At 34.1% G+C, this 26,683-nt stretch overlaps 1 protein-coding gene across 4 annotated transcripts in view; it reads left to right on the plus strand.

Annotated features, from left to right (window-relative positions):
• Nucleotides 1–6,618: 6,618 nt before the first annotated feature.
• Nucleotides 6,619–26,683, plus strand: part of LOC129953500 (tyrosine-protein kinase Fer) — a 159,078-nt gene continuing 139,013 nt past the window's right edge. For all 4 annotated transcript variants that reach the window (XM_056066743.1, XM_056066752.1, XM_056066747.1 and 1 more), the window contains exon 1: nucleotides 6,619–8,084. In XM_056066743.1, coding sequence (XP_055922718.1) covers nucleotides 7,889–8,084 — 196 coding nt within the window. In that variant the 5' untranslated portion in view covers nucleotides 6,619–7,888. The remainder of the gene's footprint in view (nucleotides 8,085–26,683) is intronic.

The raw sequence follows: 26,683 nt of genomic DNA on the forward strand, positions 1-26,683 counted from the left end.
AATCGTATAGAGGTACTCGACTTATTGGAATTCTGTTCACATTGTAATTGAAATTCCAAACAAAACCAAAATTCTTCAAAATAGAGCTTTTAAATGTCATGTTTAAGCACCAGGACCGGGACCTTTGGCAATTAGTACTTCAATACTCTGATAAAAGTGCTTGGGAATGCACAGTTTTATAAAATTAGGTGGTGCAACAGTCTGTTGAGAACTATGGACTAGTGACTTACAACTCTCAACCATTCCTGTGTTCGGTTAATGTTGTCAGGGTAGAAGGAACGGAACCTACAGTTTTAAGCCGAATCCATACGGCTAATTTGAAAAACAACTTTTCATGACAAGAAATACTATTGGATTTGTATTTATTTGTGCTAACATGCCTATTCTACTTAAAACTAAACCCTAAAACTATAAAACAAGTATGTTAGCCAGCCAAGGCTTAAAACCCCATCCCGACTACTCACTATCAAGTGCCGATTGAAGTTAAAAAACTGGTTCTCCTACTTCACCCTATCAGTTCGGTCCCGTTAGGACTCAGCCCTACTTAACCGAAGTAGCTCTGCTCCGCCTTGTGCCATGACGTCCCGATTGTATAGGAGTCGCCTATCCGCGGTTGGTCGTCTGACGTGGTAGATTAACGGAACGGCCAATCAATCCTGTATCAGACCGCATCTATCTAAAAATACGCATGTCTCTGGTGGAATGAAGCCGCTTAAGCGTGAACTTTCAAAATACTCGTCGTTCGGATAGAACGCCCCAAAAATTAAGTTCTTGGTCAAGGACATAGCTCTTGCAATGTGACCTCGAACGAGTTTTATCACGAAATTGTCAATTATTTTGATTTGAGCTCCGTTGTAAAGGTCCTCGTTGGAATAGTAATGCACGTAAGATGATTCGGCTGTTCGATATAAGCCAGTACAGCGTCTTAAAAACACTCCTGCTCGAACACCCGTAACTTCTCCATCTGGGAAGGGGCAACGTTGAACCACACAGGACAACCATAAACGACTATCAGCCCTATGAGGGCCATGTAGCAAATTACCTTCACTCTGAGGTGAAGCCGACTGCTGTAAAGCAGCCGTTTCGTCAGAAGGCTCCTCTGGCCCTGGCCAGAGCCAATATATCAGTGTATATGTCTGTCGAAATATAAATACTGATCTAACCAGATACCGAGGTGGTTCACTACACTTTTGCTCGCTAATTGCTGCCCGTGAAGATCAACGATGACCATCCAATTCTTCCACGTATCCCTCTTGGCCCTAGCCAACGGAGTCCGGAACAATATCGCTGAATCTAGTCAAAATCACGCTGCAAGAGAATTATAATAATCTCAACCTTTCGGGCCGTTCTGTAAGCAATTAGATCGTCGGTATAGGCAATTGCCTTTGTAAGACTACCTTTCAGATCGCTGGTGTAAATGCTGAAAAGAATCGGCGAATTCAACGTTCCCTGTTGAAGACCATTTTTGATTGAGAATGTTTTGGTAGAAGCCACTTTTGAAAACAAACTTTCTACCGTTAAGCATATCATAAAGAATATACAAAAATGGCTTGCTTATGCCAAGTCTGCTCAGTTTTAGGTATAGACCCTCTAACCATACGGTGTCAAAGGCCTTTTCCAAATCAACCAGGTCAGCACCTGTGCATTGTTGTTTTGATTTATTCCATTGGATATCAGAAACGAGTTTAGACGCAGCATGAATTGTGTCATGACCCGCCTTGAACCCGAACTGTTTATCCGGAATTATTTTGTTGTCCGCAGCCCACTTAGTCAGAGCTCTATTGATGATCTTTTTAAAACTTTGCTGATGCTCGGAAGAAGACTTATCGACCGAAGATTTGCTGGGTTGGAATTGTCCTTTCCCTTTTCCGGGATAGGATGAACCACAGCTGTATTCCAAGTGTTCAGTACATTATTGAAGAGTGTGGTGTAAATGTCAATTGCGTCCATGGGTAAATGTCTTAGTACAACGTTGGATATACCATCGACACCTGCTGACTTTTTGCTTTTTATTAAGTTGAAGTTGAGCTGAAGTTCAACCTTCGTCACTAACAAGGGACCTGGTCCACACGGATACTACAATACCAGTTTTACGTATATTTTCATTGCCTCATCATTAAAATTAGAGTTGGTATCAAAGTACTTAAGCACATCTTTAAAGTACTTAACAAGTACATGACAGCTTTATAGAAGATTATTTCTTTGCTAGCCCAGAGAATGTTATGACTACGCCTGTGCTTGAGAGCGTAAATGAAGTTCGCACGCGTACAGTAGCTAGTCCTGAAAGATCTTCGTACACACAAATCCACTGGTTCTGATTGTATCCCCGCTATTCTGAAGATGAGATCTTCAATGCTGGCAAAACCATTGCGAAAGCTTTTCCATTATTCCTACTCTTCCGGTCGTGTTGGTTCAATTCAAGTCTGAGAAACACAGAATAAATGATGGTGTGCCCCAGGTTTCCGTCCTATCTCCGAAACTATTTCTCATTTTTATTAATTATCTACAGTCTGATAGTTCTTATCCACTTACCTGTTTGCTGACCATAATAGCCCCAACTTTTCATATTCGGTTTTAGCTTCACAAAAATGCGCTTCGGGTTTTGCGTCTTCAACGGATATGTATGCTTAACTCATTAAATTCTGACCAAGAGTGGAATTTAATGCGTCATAAGCTCAGGCAGAATTGAGCTATCATTAAAACATAGCTTTCCACCTTTGACACTATCACTAAGGGGCACTTGCATCAAGGAGAGTGAAAACCTCGAAATTCCCAGTATTTTTGTTTTGCAATCACCTCTTGTGGAAGGATTACACATTGTTCCCAGAAATGCTGCTAGATATTTGGGTTTCCTGTGGCATTGACAGAAGTTTTTTTTTCCTTTCTGATCAGGCTGTTATCTATAAGAATATAAATGAGTATAATTCCCATCTTTTGCCTTTTGCAACTTACTTAAGTCTGTTGGACACTATTAAACTTACAGCATTTAAATATATTGGTAATGAAATGATCATTAACGTCGCTTAAACACCATCGTAAAGTTTTTTGTCACACCCTTTTTACCGTAATTTCAACGGATTATACACTAGATAGCTAGTTCCTATTCTATTCTTTTACGGAGCTTAACGGTAATACTTGCGCCTCAAGGAACACTCGAGTCCAAATTCAGTCATCCTATCAAAAGATATTATCCTTCTTTAGCCGTACTACGCGAATGTGGAATGTTTTGCCATTGCCACAATAATATCAGTACAATTCTTTGGTATTTGAATTTTTTAGTATTTGTACTTTAAACATTTCTGAATACTTCAATTCTTCATTCATCTTCATAAAGCTACTTAAATTTTATTTATAGTTTAATTTCTTCTCAATGCTTTTTGTGCTTAATTTCTTCCTTATTTTCTTTTACTTTCGATTTCTTTTATGAATACTTTTATGACTCTTTAATTCCCAAGTACTTAAAAATTAGTTTAATAACTTTTACTTTCGTCAAGACAAATCTACTAAGAAGAATTTGATAAATTGAAAAGTATTGAAAGTGAAATTAAAGTACACTTTTTTTAAAGTATTTTTATTTTGAATTAGCGAAAAACATTTTAGAGGCGTGTGTTGCCGCCAAATCGCAAATGTACATTTGAACCATATATTATATAACATAGTTAAGTCTTGATTTTGCTACCAACCGCGACGGTCGTCACATTTAGTATAATAAAGCTCTTAATACAAATAAATATTGTTACTCTCTTCATTTCTTTCTAACTTAAAGTCCACTTGTACTGCGCTCGAATAGCGTGAAAGGGAGCAAAGTATACTTTTTTGAAAATTACTCAAATATTATAGTTCGAACCTCATGTTATTCTTTACGAAAATTTATGTAATATCGAAAGATTTTAAATAATTTGTTTTTGTATATTATTGTTTTCAAATATTTGAATATACATAAATTCTGCATTTCAAATGTCATTAACAAACTTCACTTTTACGCAGATAAATATTTTAAACAAAAACAATTGGGAAGAGTGCGTATACGCCTAAGTGCACCAAGCTCATCTCCAACAGATTTCATAGGAAATGTTACCATGTTTACGGCATTAGGTGCTTCCTGCTGTTTGACGTACAGTCGTTGCTTGGTCGACTCATTATTAGAGCTTAAATCTTAACCAGGGTTGGTAATGGTGAAAATGTATATATTTATCGAATTCCAATAATTCATTTAGGTTAACCATTCCGATTAAAAAGGCTTTAATTCCTCATTTAAGTGGGTTTCGCTTTGACAATGAATGATGCACAAGGGAAAACACTAAAAGTTTTTATTAGAAAAGCCATGCTTCTATCATGGACATCTTTATTTTGCGTGTTGGCGGGTGTACAATGCCAAAATTCTGTTCATTCTTTCACCTCATACAAAAACTTGAAATAAATGTTAAATTTAATGAAAACTAGTTTTAACTTCCCATAGGAAGTTATTGTAATGGGTCCGATTTATCGAATTAAAAATTTTGACATTTCTCGACGTTTCAAAGTGCCTGGAGTCGAAATAAAAGATTTTTGGAAAGATGTCTGTGCGTGCGTATGTCCGTACGTTCGCGACGTTTTTTTCGTCGTCCATAGCTCAAGAAACAGTAAATATCGATTTCAAATGAATTTTGTTACACAGCTAATAAATCAGAAAGGTGCAGAAAGGGTTCTCAAGAAAATTGCGAAGGTGAAAACCTTGATTAACCATAAATATCTCAGGAACCAATGACGATAGAGACTTAAATTAACTTTTATATTATGTAATCCATTTAACAGTTGTTTTTATAAATCCAAAAATCTGAAAAAAAAACTTGACACATCGAAAATATCGACTCAAATATCTTTTCATTTTTAACATTCGGTAAAATTTTAAGAAAAATCGAATTGAATGATTTTTTTACAAAAAGCAAAAATTTAAAAGAAAATTTAACAAAAGTTGGTAAGAATATCTTTTAAGAAATTTGAGATTATGACTTCCAACTAATTTTCACTTATAAGAAATATTGTTTTTAACATTAAGAAAAATTTTGAGAAAAATCGAAATTATAGTTTTTTTTTTACAAAAAATTAAAACCTAAACAAAAAAATTAATAAATGTTGGTAAAAGTTCATTTTCGACTCAAATATCTTTTCAAAACTTTGAGATATTGGCTTTTAACTACTTTTTTCTTTTAAAAAATATTGTTTTCAACATTCAGTGAAATTTTGAGAAAAATCTAATTGACAGCTTTTTTACAAAAAATAAAAACTTAAAAAACAGGAAAAAAAGTTGGGTAAAAATTATTTTTGGATCAAATATCTTTTCAAAAATTAAAAATTTTGCTTTAAACTATTTTATTTCACAGTAAATATTGTTTTCAAAATCCAACAGTCTTTTTTTTTCATAAAGTACGAAAATTTGGTAAAAATTGATGTTCGGTTCTTGATATCTCTCAAATTAATTTCATTCATCCAACTTGTAAAAATTTAAGAAATGCTACTAAAATTTGTAAAAAAATTTTTCGAATAAAATTTTTTTAACAAAATTAGATTTTCAAACTAAACTATTTCTTTATATGAAAAATATTATTGGTGATTTCAAATTGTTTTAGAATAATTCAACTGACAACATTTTTTACAAAACAAGTTTTTTCCACGTTACAGAACCGCGACTAACAGCTAGATCTTAATAAATATAACAACAAAAGATTTTATTAAAAATAATCCTCTCCTCATCTGTCACTTTTAAATCTGTCATCAAACATCTTCAACATCACAAACACGCTTCAGCTTCGGCTACGTCTGCGTTACGGTTGGCCTGCTTCGAGATTTCTTTAAATGACGTTTTTATTAATTTATCTCTCCAAAGAGCAAATATTTTGTTTGTTGACATTTTTTTACAACTGTTGAGCTGTCGGACAAAGCAAATGTTCAGATAATTTAACTAGAGCTTCCGTTTGGAGTCACATTACATTCTTTTCCTTACGATTGTCAAACGAAACGTGAGGTCGAAGTTCCATTGTGATAACATTCATTTTATTCCTATGGCTGAACTCGTAAACGTCAGGTGAAGCCGAAGCTGAAGCGTGTTTGTGATTCAGCCATTAAGAACTTGACAAGTAAAAAGTATAAAGTTACTAAAAATAAAACGATGCATAAAATTGTTAAAATTTTCTTAAAAAAGTGATGAACATTTTGCTTTCACAGTTAACTATGTTAATACTGGAAAATACATATTTTTCCAAAGAGTTCTTGATATTAAACCACTTTAAAGATAATGTCTCTGCCAATAACCTCGATTCAAGACCTTTAGTTAATAAATACATTAATTTGTTCAATGCAATGCATTTCTTTTTTTTAAACTCACAATTTTCTACACAATGTATTTGATGCATTTACGAATACACTTGGCAACCATCTTTAATCTGCATTTTTCAAAACATACTCCACTCCACGTACACCATAAACAAGCTTTGAGAAATTGAGATTCTCAAAACCATAGCCAACACACAAAAAAAAGCACTCATTCCTGATTGAGTGCGAGTACCACAAACAGAAACAACACCCAAACAAGAAACGCTGAAATCGAACCACCACTCATTCCGCAATACCGACCGACATTCGGTTCGTAGCGCTCTCTCCAATCGTTTGGTTAAGCGGATAAAATCCATCCATTAGTTGTATCTTGTTTGTCCAACATTTTCTTGCTCGGGATATAGTATCTCACAGATACATTTTGTGCTGTCGCTGTGTCTTATAAAGATTTGCCTTTAATCGTTCGGACTCCGGACCCGAGTACACCATAATCCGGTTCTTGTACAGCCGCAAGGTGTGTAACACAGTTATCGGTAGTGTAGTGTAGTGTGGATTGGATGTGGACGGTGTGCCGCCACCACCACCGACCGTCAAGTCGTTTTATATCTTGTGCTTAGTTTGTCGGAGCGACCACAACAATAACAACAACAAAAAGAAACGTCGTCCAAAACAAAAGATTTTAACGTCTCGTCGTCATCGTCCGTCGTCTGGTTCGTCGTTGTCGTGGTGTCGTATTAATGTGCTGCCAGTTCTGGATAATTTTCGAGAAAAAATTCAAATATTGCAACATTTTTGCTAATTTTACATTTCTACACGGCGGCGGGGTCATCACGAGCCACCGTTAAAAATTTAGTGTGGCGCAAACACCAACAATATTTCGTTTTCGATTGTTGTCATCGACCTATTTTTTAACTAGAGTTAAATTTTCTTTTTTAGTGTTAAATGTGTGTTCGGCGTTAACAATAAATTCGTTAACAACAAATAAAAAAATAAAAGTTACCATCGTAAGAATATAGAAAAGAGAATAAGGAGAAGAAATACAAAAAAAAAAGTTTAAACAAACAAAATTTTGTGAAAGTTATTTTTGTTCGTGGTTTTTATTTTTGCAAACGACATCGATAAATGTGCCTTGTGTGTCTTTCGTTCCACAGCCAAAAGTGAATGTGATTGCCCATCACCAGCGCGATTTTTTTTCTGATTTTAAATAAAAGATCAATTAATAAAAATTCTCGCAGAATTAAATAAATATACGGAGGTTTATCATAACAACATAAATTCATTAATTAAACAAAATGTGATTGAAAAAAATTATTATAACATAACGTATAATTTTAATTTTTTTATTTAAATATCTTAAGAATCTTGTTCATTTAACGGCGTGGCGTTGTCGTCGTTAAGTAGAGATAGTACCATATTTTGAAAAAAAAAAAGGAAATGCGGTGACATTTGGTTAAACGTCACTTTTAACAGCAATTGATTTTTGAAAATCGCAACACTTTACACTCAGACAAGATTTCAGAGAAAATTATCTCGTCACTTGGACAGGACACCTTAGTTTTGATAGTTTATAGATAAAATGGGATTCTCAACGGCCCTGCAGGGTCGTGCGGCTCATGAGGCGCTTATTGTGCGTCAGGATGCTGAGCTGCGTTTAATGGAAACAATGAAACGCTGCTTTCAGATGAAAGCCAAATGTGACAGGGAGTATGCTGCTGGTTTGGCAGCCGCAGCCCAACAGGGATTAAAAATTGATCGTGCTGATGATATGCAAGGTAAGCCTATCCAAAAGGTGACTTTTTGTTATCTGGGTGGAAAGACAAGATAAGATACCATTAATTCGGTTATCGTATCAATATTTATTGATTTCTATGTTATAAAGGTGTGAAAAGCTTATTTAACTCAGTATTTTGAATTAAGTTGTTTGTTGAGGAGTCCGCATTTCAAAACGTTATTAAAGAGTTTCATTTTGAATACTTCGCTATTTTAGCAGATATCACTTTTTAAACTATCAGCTTTTGACATTTGACAAGTAAAAATACGTCATGGGCAGAATCAATCTAGATAGAAATATAGTATGGTGAATTTCAATCTCAAATATACATCTATATAGGGAGGTTAAACATGTTAAAGACCAGCTGGGATATCAGCTGAGTCAACATATGATTAAATCTTAAGGAACCTGAAAATTCATTTCAATTTTTTATATTATTTATTTGTAAAACAAATTGTTGTTAATTGAAATTTCAAATTGAATAGACGATAAAGAACTTGAAGAAATTGAGAAGTTAGATTTAGCTTTCTAACTATCTCAGTAAGGTATTTAAAAACAAACACTATCCAATACAAAATTGAACGCAGCCATTGCTGAAATTCTAACGATGCACGCATCAACAACGTACTGACATTTTTAAAGTTGACAAACAAATGGTAAAAACTCATATGTCATAAAATTAAAACACATTTGAATCATTGTGAAGCACATTTTCAACTGGATATAGCGAATTGGTTAACAAGTGTGAGCTGGTAAGATAAGTTAGTAATAGGTAGAATAGAAACCGTGTAAAAACAAATGCCACATTACGTTGCAACCCAGGTTTATTGATTTCTTGTTGATCTTTGGAATCAGAGGTATAACAATTGACATTACACTGTATTTTCCTTAGAAAAACCGGCCATTATTTCATAAACACTGACAGGTGACAATTTGCTAATGTACAACTTGACAATTGTCAAAATCTAATCCATAAACAATTTGACAGTTTTGTGAGTTGTAGGAAAATACACAACAATTGTCATCTTTTCGTTTCGTAAAAAAATTGTCATGAAAATGAATTGTCAAGTATTTTCGGGAACTGTCAGTAATTATCCTACAAAATTGTATTGACAATTATTTTATGAAGTGAAAAAAATCAATTTACATATTTGACAGTATTTAATTCACAATTGCGTCAGGAAACTAGGTTATGGTCATGTGATTGACAGAAAAAAAATCTAAAATGATAAACGATGTATTTTCAAGTGAAAGTGAAAGTTATGACGTTTCTCAGTTGCCTGTTCTACGATATCCTATAATTTATTAAATATCATATTAAATTTCAAAGTTATTTTAGATTTTGTAAATAAAATATCTTTATTTTGTAAAAATTGATAGAGAAACAAAATGCGAAGGTTTTGTTCCATATTTCACCTTTTTCCGATCATAACACATTTTAAGATTATAAATTTAAAATGACACGACCAATTTGTCAGTAATTATGCCAGCGACAAAATTGTGCCAGTAAATGACAACGACAAAATTTTTATGATAAATTTATCACCTGTCAATATTTTATAAAATACAGATTCATCAGACAAGTGTGACACATTTGTAGAATCCTGTCAATTTTTATGAAATAGGGTCTAGGTTTAAAGGCTTTAAAGTTCTGTCATCAAAAAAATTCAAGGCATTCAATCACAATGTCAAATCAAAGCTTATTGTGCCTGTAGATACATACAAATGCTACGAATTTTCTTCGAAAAATCATCTTCAGTGATTAGGCACATTTTCATCTGTAGGAGATTACGTAAAATAATCAGATTTGTAGCATTTGGGGCTCCGAAAAATGAAACGTCTTTTCATTATCAATGTGTCAGTTTTTGGTGTGGTTTTTGGGATGGTGATGGTGCAATTGGACATTATTTATTTGAAGGCAAGGCTACGGTGAATGGATTGCTCTACCGAGCTTAATATTTTTTGAAGTTTCCTATCTTGAACGTGTTTTTTATCGAAAAATTGATGGAAATTGACCACAAGGATTTTGTGATTTGACGTTTTCTTTGGGGCAACATGGGATATCAGATCTTAAAGACCCTTTTTATATCGTCTTTTAGTTTTAATATATTTTAACATTAAACATTTTTGTTTTCAGTTGAAACAGTTTTCTCATTAAAACAGGAATCTTCTTTTAAAGAAAAATAGAATCTATTTCTATCAAACTCCAAAATCAAGCATCAGCAATATACATGAAATCTTCTTCAATCTTTTGAGATTGGACCTTATTTTTCGGCGGACGCTTCTAATTTATCTGACAATGGAGTTTTTTCCAAAGAATTGGACAGTATTTTCTCTTTCTCATAGGTTTTATATATAACATAAGCGGTAAATCAAGCCTACGTGGAATAAAATTTACGTAGCCTGATGATCATAGAAATCACATGAACATTATTGGAATTCTGAATATAGTTTTTCTCTGCAAGTTTATGATTTAATCTACTGAAAATTGTTCTTTTCAAAGAATCCGACGCTCCAACAAAATATTTAGCTCTACATTTCTTCACAACCGTTAATAGTCTAATGCAAGATGTTTTTAGTGCCTGATAAATCCTAGGTGGTTATATTAAAATGAATTTGACATTTGTCCGCAATACCTTGCCAATGACGTTACCAACTTTTGACTTGCGACATATAGGAACTAGATGGCAAGTTTTGCATTCGTACAAAATTTCGAACTTGAGATTTTAATCAAACATGATATTACGATGGTGGAAGTGGGTCCCGCGATTCCGTCTGTTTTGTCTGTCTGTCCACGCCCCTACAGCCTAAACCATTGGGTCGATTGAGTTCAAACTTGGAAGTTAAGGTTTTCAGCAGATTCGCCGTAGGCGTTTTTTTCACTTTTTTTTAAGATCAAAACTAACAGTGGCCCCCATACAATTTTTTTGGTCAAAAAACGATAACTCGAATTTTCTCAAAAACCGATACATTTTTTTTAAATTTCTCTTCAATTTTATTTTTTAACATGGCTTTTTTTTTAAGAAAAACATATTTTTGTATTGCTCAGAAAAGGTACCGCTCATGAAACCGTTATTTTATTTTTTTAATTTTCTCAGCAACTTATGAACAGATTTCAATACTTTTTAATAATATTTTAAAGTGTCTATCAAGAAGAAATATCATGGTACCTTTGTACCTTTGTAGATTTTAAAATAAACGGTGATTTTTTAAGAGCTTGAGAACTTTGTAAAACAAAACACATAAAATTTGCAAAATCTCATCGATTCTTTATTTGAAACGTTAGATTGGTCCATGACATTTACTTTTTGAAGATAATTTCATTTAAATGTTGACCCCGGCTGCGTCTTAGGTGGTCCATTCGGAAAGTCCAATTTTGGGTAACTTTTTCGAGCATTTCGGCCGGAATAGCCCGAATTTCTTCGGAAATGTTGTCTTCCAAAGCTGGAATAGTTGCTGGCTTATTTGTGTAGACTTTAGACTTGACGTAGCCCCACAAAAAATAGTCTAAAGGCGTCAAATCGCATGATCTTGGTGGCCAACTTACCGGTCCATTCCTTGAGATGAATTGTTCTCCGAAGTTTTCCCTCAAAATGGCCATAGAATCGCGAGCTGTGTGGCATGTAGCGCCATCTTGTTGAAACCACATGTCAACCAAGTTCAGTTCTTCCATTTTTGGCAACAAAAAGTTTGTTAGCATTGAACGATAGCGATCGCCATTCACCGTAACGTTGCGTCCAATAGCATCTTTGAAAAAATACGGTCCAATGATTCCACCAGCGTACAAACCACACCAAACAGTGCATTTTTCGGGATGCATGGGCAGTTCTTGAACGGCTTCTGGTTGCTCTTCACTCCAAATGCGGCAATTTTGCTTATTTACGTAGCCATTTAACCAGAAATGAGCCTCATCGCTGAACAAAATTTGTCGATAAAAAAGCGGATTTTCTGACAACTTTTCTAGGGCCCATTCACTGAAAATTCGACGTTGTGGCAGATCGTTCGGCTTCAGTTCTTGCACGAGCTGTATTTTATACGGTTTTACACCAAGATCTTTGCGTAAAATCTTCCATGTGGTCGAATAACACAAACCCAATTGCTGCGAACGGCGACAAATCGACATTTCACGGTCTTCAGCAACACTCTCAGAAACAGACGCAATATTCTCTTCTGTACGCACTGTACGCATTCGTGTGGTTGGTTTAATGTCCAATAAATTAAACTGAGTGCGAAACTTGGTCACAATCGCATTAATTGTTTGCTCACTTGGTCGATTATGTAGACCATAAATTGGACGTAAAGCGCGAAACACATTTTGAACCGAACACTGATTTTGGTAATAAAATTCAATGATTTGCAAGCGTTGCTCGTTAGTAAGTCTATTCATGATGAAATGTCAAAGCATACTGAGCATCTTTCTCTTTGACACCATGTCTGAAATCCCGCGTGATCTGTCAAATACTAATGCATGAAAATCCTAACCTCAAAAAAAATCACCCTTTATTATTCTTTTACTTGCCTTCGCCTAAATAAAAGAATAAATACTAAGTAGAAGTTAAGGAAACGGGCCAAAAAGAGTAGAATCACTTTTTCAACGTACACCTTGATATTGTATTACGTACAACCTCTACATCCACTGCTTACGTGTCACTTTACGAGTATAACTGAATTCCAAAACGCACAAGAACCTGACTGTAAACAATACATGAATAGCAATTTCTTGTACTTGTTGGTATGCTTGTTTCTTTTAAAATTTAACGAACGAAATAAACTGAACGTAATTACTCCATCTTTGCGCTAAAATCTTGTAGGAAATGTACCAATAACATTCCTACTTTATAATCATAAACATGTCTTTATCTATCTGTCTGCATAAAGCTGAGCACGCCAATGAACTATTCCTTATTCGTTTTAGATACCTTCCTAACTACACAACCAATAGGCGATCGTTTTACAATTTAAACATACATGTTCTTTCTCTTTCTTATCTTCAGATAATTTATTTTCCATCCTGGTTCTTCCAATATGAAATTAAAACAAAGCTATCCAAAGGAAAAAGCTTTGAACGAACTAATTGAATACACAAGCAATTGTTTTCGTTAAGTATGCTTACAGGTATTTTTTATTTCCGGGATGAGTTGTCCTAGGATTAATTGTGTCTTGGGATGAATCGCGTGTTTTTTTTGACAAATCAAATGGCATTTATATCTTTGAAGACAAACTTATTTTACTTGTGTATTTTTAAATTTTATATGGGTACTTTTTTTTTATAATAAACACACACTCAAGGGGATATTACTACCCTTATTATGCAGTGGCACAGTGTGAGCACTAGGAAGAGGAGAGAGGGTTAAAAAGGAGATGTCGGTGCACATTGGTTTTGAATTTCTGAATATTGCAATGACTAGGAAAGACAGAGTGTGATAAGGCATTCCACATTCGCGTAGTACGTCTAAAGAACGAATCTCTGTATTTGACAGTACGGCTGAAATTGGGCTCGAGGGTATACTGATAAGCATTCCTAGAAGCGCGAGTATTACGGTTGAACTGTTTAAGGGGAGGAATGCAGCTGGCTATTTCACCAGAGCATAAGCCGTTAAAATAACGGTAAAAAGGGGTCAGACAAGAGACCTTACGACAATGTTCACGCGAAGTAAATGCACTAACGATGATATTATGCTCTACGTTCAATACTATCCAAGAGGCTTAAGTAAGTTGCAGGAGCACCAGCCCAGAGATGGGAGTTATACTCAAGCTTTGGACGTATGTAAGTCTTGTAGATAACAGCCAGATCAGAAGGGTTGAAATATTTCTTGCATCGCCTAAGGAAACCCAAACTCCTTGCGGCATTTTTGGCGACATCGAGTATGTGATCACAAGAGGTGGTTGTTGACACACATACCGAGAATATCGAGGTGTCCAGTCTCATTGATGCAAGTGCCATCCATGGATAATGGCAATTAGGGTATATCTCGCTTAAACGATACAAGACAGCATTGGGTTTTCGAAGCATTGATGGCTGAAACACATACACGCTTCAGCTTCCGCTTTGTCTCCGTTACGTTAGGCCCGCTTCGAGGTTGCTTTGAATGACATTTCTATTATTTCATCCCTCCAAAGAGCAAATATTTTGTTTGTTGACATTTTTTTCCTGCTGATGAGCTGTCAGACAAAGCAAATGTTCAGAAAATTGAACTAGAGCTTCCGTTTGGAGTCACATTACGTTACATTACATTCTTTTCCTTACGATTGTCAAACAAAACGTGAGGTCGAAGCTACATTGTGATAGCATGCATTGAATTCCTATGGCTGAACTCGTAAACGTCAGGCGAAGCCGAAGCTGAAGCGTATGTGATTCAGCCATGAATTCCAAGCGGTTTTTTAATCCCCATTGAACAATGCAAATTGGTCGGGATTTAATGAGCTTTTCATATTTCTTCGTTGCAGTTCCACATCCGAAGAAAAGGAATGTGAGTCTGAAAACGAATATGAAAAGCTAAGAGCGCGAAACAATGTATTGGATTAGAAACAATGTATTGGATTACATGTTGCAGACAGAAGATCATTAATAAAAATGAGAAAGAGTGTTGGAGATAAAACAGCGCCCTGAGGCACACCAGCATTTATTTTGTGGTTTTCAGACTTGAATCCATCCAATACAACTTGTATTGAACGATTTAAAAGGTAATTACTAATACAATGAAGCAAGGATTCATGAAAACCGAATGCACGCATTTTCGATAAGAGAGCCTAATGCCAAACCCTATCAAATTCTTTTGAAATATCAAGTGCAATAATCTAACTGCTCCACTGTTCGGTGAGATGAACCATGAGATCACCAGTCTACCTATTTCTACGAAAGCCGTATTGCCGGTCATTAAGAAGCTTTCGATCTTCAAGATATTTCTTGAGCTGATAATTAATCAGCGTTTCCATGACCTTGGAAAGAAGGGACTTAAGTACAATCGGTCGGTAATTAGAATGTAAGGAAGATTCGCCTTTTTTGGGTATGGGCTGGACAAATGCAGTTTTCCATTCTCTCGGAACGGTACCTGAGGAGTAGGACTGATGAAAAAGCTTATGCAGTGGGTTTTCGGTTGAAGAACACCTCTTCAGAACAATAGCGGGGATACCATCCGGACCAGCGGATTAATGTGTGTTTAGATCTTTAAGGACTCTTGCTCCAGTACGAGTGCGAAAAAAGATTGGTCCATCAACTTTTTCAATTGCTTCGAGAATTTCCCTGCCAAGCTCCTGAATAAAAAAGTTATCGATTGCTGATTGCTTCATTTATTTACTTAGATTTGAAAACTGGAAAAGTTAATACCACCCAACTGTTTCTTCTAAGCTTGAATTCGAACCATTAAATTTGGATCTAAAGTCGGCTGGTTAACTTATTCTTAAAGTTGAATAAGAAATTCGTAAACAAAATTTCAACATTACCCAATTTTTTAGAATGGGAAAATTCTGTTGCACGGTTTGTTTCTGTAGGAGTTATAAATTGTTTAATTGCAAATATTTAAAGAACACATTTTTAAAATAAAAACCCTGCTACTAGTTCTAGTAGTAAACTTTTAACCACCTACTGTCTTTCAATCAAATCAACTTCTTAGCGGTTTTTCAAATGTTTCAATGACAAAACCAAAACTTTCCGATGACTTGATTCGGTTTTAATAAAAAAAACACTGCAACTTTATTTAACTGTAAATAATTTGAATAAAATGTATTCATTTTGTGCGATCAAAACGCCCATTTTGCTGCACATGAAAATGAACAAGTACAAGTCTAGGTAAACAATGATTCTGCTAAAAGCAATTACCATCACTTTGTTCAGTGTGTGATGTGATGTTATGGCCAAAGTCGACAGGCGTGAACTCCAGGTAACTCCGTTTCTGCTTTTGATGGAAACTCAAAAACTGAAAACCACTAACCATGTAATTGTTATTTTAAATTTAAATTAACCCGTGTTACATCAATTATTCTTTATTTATTTTGTTGTATCGGTTTTTTCAGGGTAAACACGTTATTTCCTTTGTTTTGGCCCGGCTTTTTATTTTGTAATTTATTAGCTTTAGTCTTGCTTTAGGAGTAGTGGAATGTGTATTCGCAAATACATCTTTTTGTGTTTGAGTTAGTTCGGTTGGGTAAACGATGTTTGCCGTTGGATGCTGCTAAAAGCAGAAGCAGAGAAGAAAATTTTCCAGAGATTACCCTCGACAACACTCAGACCTCCGAGTATGGCATTTTGATTGAGGTGCCAACGATTCGAGCCACACACAGAGTGTGAACAATTTAAATTAATTATACAGACTTTATGTTGTATAAGTGAGGGAGCTGAGTGATGGGCAATGAACATGGGCTGGGCATGGTCATTTTCATATCATTTCAAATAATAACAGTGATAAGCTTAAAATTTTCATTGCCAAGATTTAAATCATTTTCTTTTTTTGGAATGAAAAAATTAAGCATGGCAAATGCCGGTGGGCGGTTTTCAATTTTAGTCTAAATATTTTCAAGAAATCGTGTTCAGAAATCGAATGTTGTTCATGAAAAATATTTGGTATTTCCAAGAAAAAGCTTCCATTTCCTTAGACAAGATTTAAAATAGCCTATTCGCGTCAGTGCGCCAAATTGTCTGATGTTTTTGTTTTGTTTTTGTATTCAATTGTCTGGAAGATTTTTATTTTATCGAAGAGAAAAATAAAATAGGATGAAGATGGTAAGGAATGTTGATTTCAATCAAATATAAATATTTGCATATTAAGGACATTTTCAATGATTTTCCCACCAAAAAATTGTGGCAAACTGATAAAAGGGTGTATTTATAGGTTATGTCAAATGTTAGAAGGAAAAGAATAGACAATATTAATAACATTTTGATTTTTAAAAAGGAGTATTTACAAAAAAAAGAAAAAGTGGAAGGTATGTCTCTAGCAATGACAATTAAGGCACCTTGCACATGAGCTACGAACTGCGAACTCTGGATGTTTGCATACTTTGACTTTTCTTTGACATGAGCTTTATTTCTATTCGCAGACAGCGCCGAATTGTCAATTTATAATTACCCTTTTCTTTACATTTTCCTCAGCCATGATCTTTCACCCAAAAACAAAACAAGAGGGGTATAGTTGTGAGGTTAAGTTTCGCGCTAACAATTTATTCGTTGCAGTGTGGATGATAAGTGGAACACGAATAGAGTTTGACAGTTCGTAGCAACCACACTGTAATTCGTTACTACCAAACTGTTTTACAAAAATTTCTTGTTTAAGAGAACAAAATACTAATTTTATTATCCTAACATTAGTGTCAATTGGTTTCTTATAATTTAAATGTGTTTTTGTTTGGAACTGACTTTTTGAAATGTGTAAAATCACGTTTGTTCGTCCATTCGTTGTTCGCTCTCATGTGCAAGTCACTTAATATCAGCAATGGCCTCCACTTTTTCAAAAGCTTTCGATAACCTATTCGAGTGACCAGCCCGAAGAAACATTGGCTTGTTAAAGGTGGATTTGTTTTTCAACAATCATTCTTGAATTTTTCGAGTCCCCAAATGCAACAATTCTGCTTATTTATGCAGTCTCCGAAATGGAAATGGAAAAACGAAGCCACATTCAATGCTAAAGCTGAGAACACACGATTTGAAGATCTCCTAATATTGGCCGAACTGTCAAAATCCAATTAGGTGGTAATTGCCAATTTGTTATCAAGTGAAAATTGATCGTTTATACTGCGACGAAAAGCGATACTACAAACAAACAGATCTATTTGTCAGCATTTCCTTGTCAGCGTCTACTGGTCAGCACCTTATTGTCAGCCTAACTGACAGCGAGAGAGAAACGTCATTCTTGTTATGGATAGCAGGCAGTGTGGTGCGCTCTAGGTTAAGTAAATTTTTTTATTACGAATTAGTAAAGTTTTTGGTTGGTTTGCAACAATAGAATTGGTTGATTTAATCCGAATATAGGGCAGTTTTTTTGGTAGAATATCGGCTGAAAATTGCCGACAATTTGTGTGTCTTACAATTAAAATTTGTTTGTTTTCACAGTTGCTGTCTAAAGTTTTTACTTTAGAACACAAACAATAGAGTCATTGGAAGACAATTTTGTTCATAGATGACCGAGAACATAAAAATGTTATTAAGAACATTGTTTCATAAGAATTGACAGGTAACACTTCTAAACAGTTTTTACACTTGTCAAACAAATCAGTATTTCATAAAATATTGACAGGTGACATATTTGTCACAAAAATAAGATGTCATTTTTTCATGACAATTTTATCAATATCATATACTGACACATTTCTTATGACAACTCTGTCATTGTTATACTATCCTATGCTTACTGTTAGTGCGTTGGACTATCATGCGAGAGGTCTTGGGTTCAATCCCTGCCTATGCCACCTAAAGTTTTTTTCACGGGTACTGCCTTTTGCGAGGAATTGACAAATTCTCCAAGAGTAAATTTTGTCATGAAAAGTGCTTTCTCAAGTTTGCCATTCGGATTCGACTTAAAGCCTAGTACATACTTCCTCGTGAAGTGAACGTTCGCCAGTGGAGAAAGTGAACTTTTGACATTGCTCACTGGTACACACTTGTGAGTACACGTTGTGAACATTTGACTTCATCAGTTGAATCTTCAAATAGGTATTCTATTTCATATGACACCATTTTAACTTTTTTTTTAGAACAACGCGCAAGCAGCCACAAACTTTAAAATGCGGAAACCAAATGTCAAAGCTTCACCAACAGTTCCCGTACATTTTGCACGTGAATTGCCCGTGAACGAAAACTCTCCACTTTGTTCTCCACTCAGCTTCACGAGCAAGTTCACGGGTGAACCAAAAACTGAAATTTGTATGGGTTCACGAGATGGTTCACAAGTATGTACTAGGCTTAAAACTGTAGGTCCCTTCCATTCCTGACAACAGTACTCGCACACAGGAATGGTTGACAATTGTCAGTGACTAGGCCCTAGTTTTAAAACGAACTGTTGCGAAACCCAATTTATTTATGCTTACTGTCCAATTTTTCATGACAATTTCATTGTATAACCTAAAAATGTGTTATGATCGAAAAATTATGAAATGTGGAACAAAAGCTTTGCATTTATTTCAGTTGTCATCATTTCTCGACCGTTCTCGATTTAATAAGTAACGTTCTCTTACTGCCACTCTTTCAATTTGAAAATGTCAAAGTTAACAAAATCGTTTTTTAACATAAAAAAGTGAAGAGCATAAAACATGTCAAAAATCGAGAGTATTAAAATGAATATAATATATGTAAGTGTACTAAAGTTGCTTTTAGAAAAAAAATGGTGTTATGTAAATCACTGTCAACAATTGACAGTAACTGAGTTGCTTGTCGCAACTGTCAATTAAATACTAATAAAATAATATGCAAATTGTAAATTTGTATTCATTTCATAAAAGAATTGTCATTAAAAATTTTTCGCGAAATTCCTGACTACTTTATGGACCAGAAAGATAACAACTGTCAGATTCTACAAAATTGTTTATGGAACAGATTTTTACAATTCAGTTATAATTATTAAATTGTCCCGTTAAGTATCGCGCTTATGATATAAACACCAGGTTTTGCGAAAAAAATATGCTAATTTTGGAAGATCTTCCAATCTTGTAGACTAAGCTTTAGCTTAACTAAAAAGATCGAAGAATGAAGCTGTTTTTTTAGTCTCCCTTTTTCTTAATGAAAACTTTTGAGTCAAAAGGTTTTATAAATCACAAACTTGTCCCAAAAAATCAACATTTTTCACCAGAGTCATTATTGCCAACCGGAAAGGTTTTGAACGATGAAGTCGCAAAGGTTAAGTTTGGCAAAGTGTGACCTAAAAATGTTCACAATTCTTTTAGTGAATTTTAAAAATTCTAATGCTTTGTTGACAGATATCGTTTATCGTGTACCGTTTCGTTTTCAATAATGACATTGTTTTTACTTGTCAAATGCGAAAAAATAACAAATTTCCAACTATTTTTGCGTTCAATTTCGTGTTCGATAGACTCTGAAAATTTGCATTTTACAATGCATTATGACTTTGATGGTTAAAGTGACATAGTTGTCAAAAAATGAAAGATTTTGATGTCCTAAATTATTGTAAAAAACTATGGTCATTGGATATTCTTTCAAATTCAACCACATTCTTAAACATGTATCCGGATACATCTTTCTTGGTTGAACGCAACCAATGAAACCACTTATTTTCTTAAGCAATAACATCTATCCATTTTAAGAAAATGTCATTGAACTGTGTTGTTAAATGAATTGTAAATGGATGTCTTGTAGTGAAAGCCTTATGCCTTTTACAGCAATGTTTAATTCAGGTTCAAATTTACAATTTTCTTTCAAAGTAAAAATATAAAATGTACATTATTAATGCACAACATATTATAGTAATCATTACTATTTTCGTCGGCTCATTTTAAGTCTCATTAAACAATGCAAAGTAACCTGATACTAGTTTAAGTAAGTAAATAAAATACTTTTACTTTAGAGGGAAAATGTTGTCAATAAATATAAAATCCATTCAAATAATAAATAGAATGATAATAAAAATAAATATTTACCTATATTAACAAAAACAAACAATTTAATAAAAGAAATTTAATAGTTGCTTAAGATGTGTACATTAAGAATCGTGTATAGTACATTTATTCAAGTGCAACTGTTTCTTTAGTAAAAATGATTTATAAAAGCTATAAATAAATATAAACGTCAGAACTTGTACTTAAGAGATTTCCATTGGTGCAAACAATTAATATTTTTTTTGGATATTGATCTTTTGATCTAAATTTTTCTCTGATTTGTATTTCATGATTAAATAAGACTTACAGACGAACTTCGAAGGCTTAAACTAGTTTAGCATATAAAATACAGGGTAATTTATTTATAAGTTTCAAATTGGCTGCGTTCAATCTCGTGTTGGATAGGGTATCTTGGATATGTGGATATGTTGAACAAGTTGGAAAGCTGTATTGAGATAGCTGTCAAAAAATAAAAACAACTTTCAGCTGTTCACAAAAAGCAGAGAAACATTTAAGCTTCGAAGTCAAAATTGTTCTTAGATAAAACATTTAATGGATAATTCAACTGATTCGTCGGACTATGAGGACTATTATGAAGTGACAATACCAAGATATAGTTTGGAAGAATTTCGGTTTCATTTCCGAATGAGCATAAGTTGCAACTTCAACTAAAATTTTGTGTCTTTTTGTTTACCAGCAAATACAAAAATCTTAAATCAATTTTCAAGTTTCTTGAAATTCAACCATGTGTAGAATCAGCTGTTCTGTCAGATACCTACATACCCCAGAAATTCTTAGATACCTTTGGATTCCTTTTTTGACATTTCAGTAGTTTTTGATCAGCTGTTACACGTAAAACACTAACAAAAAGATATCCGGATACCCTATCTGCCTGAGATTGAACGCAGCCATTGTTAGGAGTGGCATTTGACACCTGTCAAACCCAGCTGTTCGTCATTTATAACTACGGATCGCTTAACATTCTAACAACGCATTCAAATCAATTAAACAAAAATCTACAAAATTGGTGATTTAAACTTAGCCATTTTTTGAGCATTGTGCGTTGATAATTGTTGTATCTTTACTTTTAATTATTGAATGAATAGACCGACACTTCTAATTACTTTTTAATATTTTATTCATAGTAATCTTAACTTAACCTTGTTCTTAATTCTATCGTGGTTAACAATCGAATGACATCTTCTGATTTTAATGTTATAACAGTTTTCTATAATTTGGTATGTTGTAGGTATGTTAAAGTATATAAACCAACATATGTATATAAAGTACATGAATACCTTAAGGGTATTGTATTGGAATATTTTAAATAATATCTTTTCTCCCTCCCGGAACTTAATATTTTTAAAGGAATTAATTGCATTTAAACCATTTTTTGGTTTTATAAAGTTATTAGTTTGCTCTGTTTGTACAGTCTTTGAAATATTTTTAGTATTCTGATTTTTATTATTTAGGTTATCTAATACGATTTTAGGTTTGAAGGAGAAAATCAGATCCGATGGAGTTTGTAGACTCTTATTTATCGGTGTATAACGTTGGTTAAAGAGAAATTTGGAGACGACTTGTTGCATGTCCATGTTTTTATTTTTCAAAAAATGTTTTAAAAACTTGCTTTACCGTTTGTACATAACGCTCAGCCAAGCCATTACTTTGCGGATGATACGGTGGGGACTTACTTACTTTAATACCATATTTCTTACAAAAACTGACAATCTTAAATGACCCAAATGGAGGTCGCAAAAAAAATTTCTAATATTGTTATCAATTTTTCGGCAGTGTTGCTGCGAAGAGGAATAACATCTGGATATTTGCTAAATGCATCAACTAGGATTAAAAATTGAAATTTAGCAAAATAGAAAAAATCCAAATGGATACGTTGAAATAGATATTCACATGAGTACCACCTTGAATTGACCTTTTCCTTAGGAATGTTCATTGTTGATTGACAAATATGACACTGTTTTATAAAATTTTCTATATTTCGTTCAATACAAGGCCACCAGACATACGACCTTGCCATACACTTCATTTTAACGATTCCTAGATGGTTCATACTGTGTAGTAAGCTTAGAGTACCCCCCCTCAGCTTTGATGGAATGACTAACCTGTCTCCATAAAACAACTTATTGTCTTCTGCAGCCAAACTATTTCTTACTCTAAAATAAAATTTTATTTGACTTGACATTTTATTTGGCCATTTATTTCTCTTGACATAGTTATAAACTAATGACAAAACTTCATCTCGAGCAGTTTCCCTCTGCACAACCTCAGTGTCAATGACCGAATCATTTGATGACTCTAAGTTTACTGAATTAATCAAACCTACCGAATCAACATTCGTGGAATCTGTAAGAGGTAAGCGGGATAGAGCATCAGCATGTTGCATTTGGGAGCTTTTACGATATTCAATATCGTAGTCATACATAGACAAAATTACAGCCCACCTTTGCAAACGTGCTGCCGCTACCCCCGCTGTTCCCTTACGTGGACTAAAAATCTCTTTAAGTGCTTGATGGTCAGTGCATATTTTAAAAGGTTTACCAAAAACGTATTTGTGGAATTTTTTGACTGCAAAAATTTTAGCTAGAGCTTCACGATTGAGCTGTGAATAATTTTTTTCCGATGGGGAGAGCGAGATTGATGCAAACAAAACAGGTTTTTCGACACCGTCAATAAGGTGTGACAGCACCGCACCCACACCATATGGGCTAGCATCGGTCGCGACTATGACAGGTTTACTTGGATCGAACAATTCTAAGACATTGGGCTCTGTGATAAGAGATTTACTGGTCTCAAACGCTGTTTGACAATTCTTAGACCACACAAAATCAGTATTTTTCTTTAAAAGAGAATAAAAATCTTTTAAATATGATGATAGGTTTGGTAAGAACCTATTATAATAATTTAGTAATCCTAAATAGGATTGAAGTTGTTGCAAGTTGGTTGGTGCCGGAGCATCTACTATTGCTCGAACTTTTTCGGGGTTCGGAAACACTTTTACGTTTCACAATATGTGTCCCAAATATGGTACACTTTTCTCAAGAAATCGACACTTGTTTAAATTAATTTTGACGTTATATTCGCTTAGTCTCTTTAATACATTGATGCAGTTTAGCTTGCAATCACTTTCATCCTTACCCCCGACTACAATATCATCGACAAAGCAGCGTGTGCTTTTCAAATTTTTTAAAATCTCATCCATTGTACTTTGGAATGCAGATGGTGTCATGGAAACACCAAACGGCAGCACTGTATATTGAAGAAGACCTATGTGCGTATTAATTGTTAACAATTGTCGACTCGGTAGAGCGACACGCAACTGGTTATAGGCACATATCAATAACGCAAAAAACGTTACAATTAGCAAAACTTGCAAATATTTCCTCGGTTAAAGGCAATGGATGATGATAAGATTCAATGAATTTATTTATTGTCACTCGACAATCCATACAAATTCTTATATCTAAATTCGATTTCGGGACGCAGACTATTGGACTTGCCCACGAACTTGACTTGACCGGAATCAAGGTACCGTTCTTTACTAAGCGGTTTAGTTCTTGTTCTACTTTATCCTTGATTCTTAAGGGCACTGAATAGGCTTTGTGAAAAATGGGTGTAGTGTTCTCTTTAAGAACTATATTAATTTCGAAATCCTTAATGGTTTCATTTGGCTTGAACGTAAGTACATTCGGAAAGTTATTTTTGATTAAATCAACAAAATTAACCTCGATTTTATTAACCGAACTTCGACAATCTCCAAAAAACTTTTCTCTCCAATGTGGTGTTAAAACTTGTAGCCACGTTCGACCCATTAATGGAAGGAAATAATTTGAACTTTCAACAACTTTTAATTCCAGATTATAAGTTTGTCCTTGAAACTCCACGCGAACACTGATTTTACCTTGAACATCAAGTTTTTGACCTGTAAAAGTTATAAGAGTATTAAGTTATGATTGCAATTTAAGATAAGAAAATTTTGACTTATATTCAGTAAAACTAATTAGACTATGACAAGCTCCTGTATCTAGCTCCATTGGCAGCGGCCGATCTTCGACGATAATGTTTTTTATGACACATGTGGACTCGACTTTCGCGATTGACTTGATCACTTTTACTGATGTGTGAGACTTTGACTGATTGCAGACTACAGATGTGTGTCCGATTCGATTGCAATTATAGCACTTCCAATTTTTTGCTGGACAAGTTTTGAAGTTATTATGACGACCACATCGTTGACATTTTCCAAATTTACCACTGATAAAACTATGCTTTGACTTATGACTTTCAGAACTATTTTTAATCTGTGGACTTGATGATGACGTTTTGATAGCAAACTGTGTTGAGACTACTGGATGTATTGCCTTGGACTCTTTTGTGGACATTTCCATTGTTAAGGCGACATTACAGCATTTTTCAAAATTAAGTGAAGAGTCATTTAACAAGGCGCGTTGAATCTCTTCGTTTCTTACACCTGCTATAAATTGATCCGTAAGTGTATCATCCAAGGCAAACGACTTGAATTGAAGTGGCTTATGTTCCTGCATTTTTTCACAGCACTTTGTGGTATTGGTATTAATTTCTTTAGCAAAATCACCAAAATCACATGTTTGTGCGACTTCTTTCAGACGGATAATAAACTCCTGGATACTTTGCCCTTCTTCTTGGATGATTTTTTTGAACTTGTAGCGCTCAGCACGAATATTTAATCGCGGTGAAAAATATTTTTGTAATGCTTTAATTAAATCATTGTAGTTGCACTCCGATGGACTTTTGGGTTGGACGAGTGATTTGAGTATTTTATATGTATTTTTACCGATCAAACTTAACAAAATCAAAGCTTTTTTAGAATCATCAATTCCATTAATTTGAAAATAAATTTGAAGACGTTCTTTGTACGTTTCAAAATCCTCACCAGACTCGAACTCTTCCAATTTACCCATAATTTGACTATGAGACATTGTTTTGTTTGTTTTATTATTTTTTTTTTCAGCAATGCACACGTATTTTAAAGTTGTTATTTTTTTTTTTGCTAAATGTTTTTCCTCGTCGCCACTTTGTTGTATCTTTACTTTTAATTATTGAATGAATAGACCGACACTTCTAATTACTTTTTAATATTTTATTCATAGTAATCTTAACTTAACCTTGTTCTTAATTCTATCGTGGTTAACAATCGAATGACATCTTCTGATTTTAATGTTATAACAGTTTTCTATAATTTGGTATGTTGTAGGTATGTTAAAGTATATAAACCAACATATGTATATAAAGTACATGAATACCTTAAGGGTATTGTATTTGAATATACAACAATAATGAACAGCTTCAAGAATGTGTTACTGATAATCCAAGTGTAATAATTCTTAATCGATCGTATGCAGCAATTAAAATTGACGTACATCTCTTTTTTGTCCGACAATTCAAGACCTTTAACAATATACATATGTATGTGTGACTGCTTTGTTGCTTGGTAAAGTTTTCTCTATGAATTATGTGACATATCAGCTGTCAAAGTAATTTGAAATTATCGAATTTATCAAACTGTTTTTTATTCATGTAAACACACCCTTAGCTATTGACCAAATTACGAATGTGAAATCCTCCACCAATAAAGATATTGTCATCATATTGCCGGGGTGTTCAGAAATGAATGATTTTTTTAAATAATAATTTTGTATTTAAATCTTTTGTATAAAAGAAAAATTAATTATCCTCTATGAATTATGTGACCTATCTATCAGCTGTCAAAGTGATTTGACATGATTGAATTTATCAAACTGTTTTTTGCTTACAACAAATCTTATTTTCTTATTTAACCACCGGAAAATAAAAAACAATATCAAAATTGAATTTTGCCAATGAAAGTCGGTTGTAAACACACCCTTAACTATTGACCAAATAACGATTGTCAAATCCTTCACCAATAAAGATACTGTCATCATGGTTCGGCAGTGTTCAGAAATATAGGAATTTTTTTAACTAATTATTTTGTATTTGAGTCTTTTGTATAAACGAAGAATGCGCTTATTATAACTGTTAACC

The sequence above is a fragment of the Eupeodes corollae genome, chromosome 1 (assembly GCF_945859685.1).
Source record: "Eupeodes corollae chromosome 1, idEupCoro1.1, whole genome shotgun sequence".
NCBI lineage: Eukaryota > Metazoa > Arthropoda > Insecta > Diptera > Syrphidae > Eupeodes > Eupeodes corollae.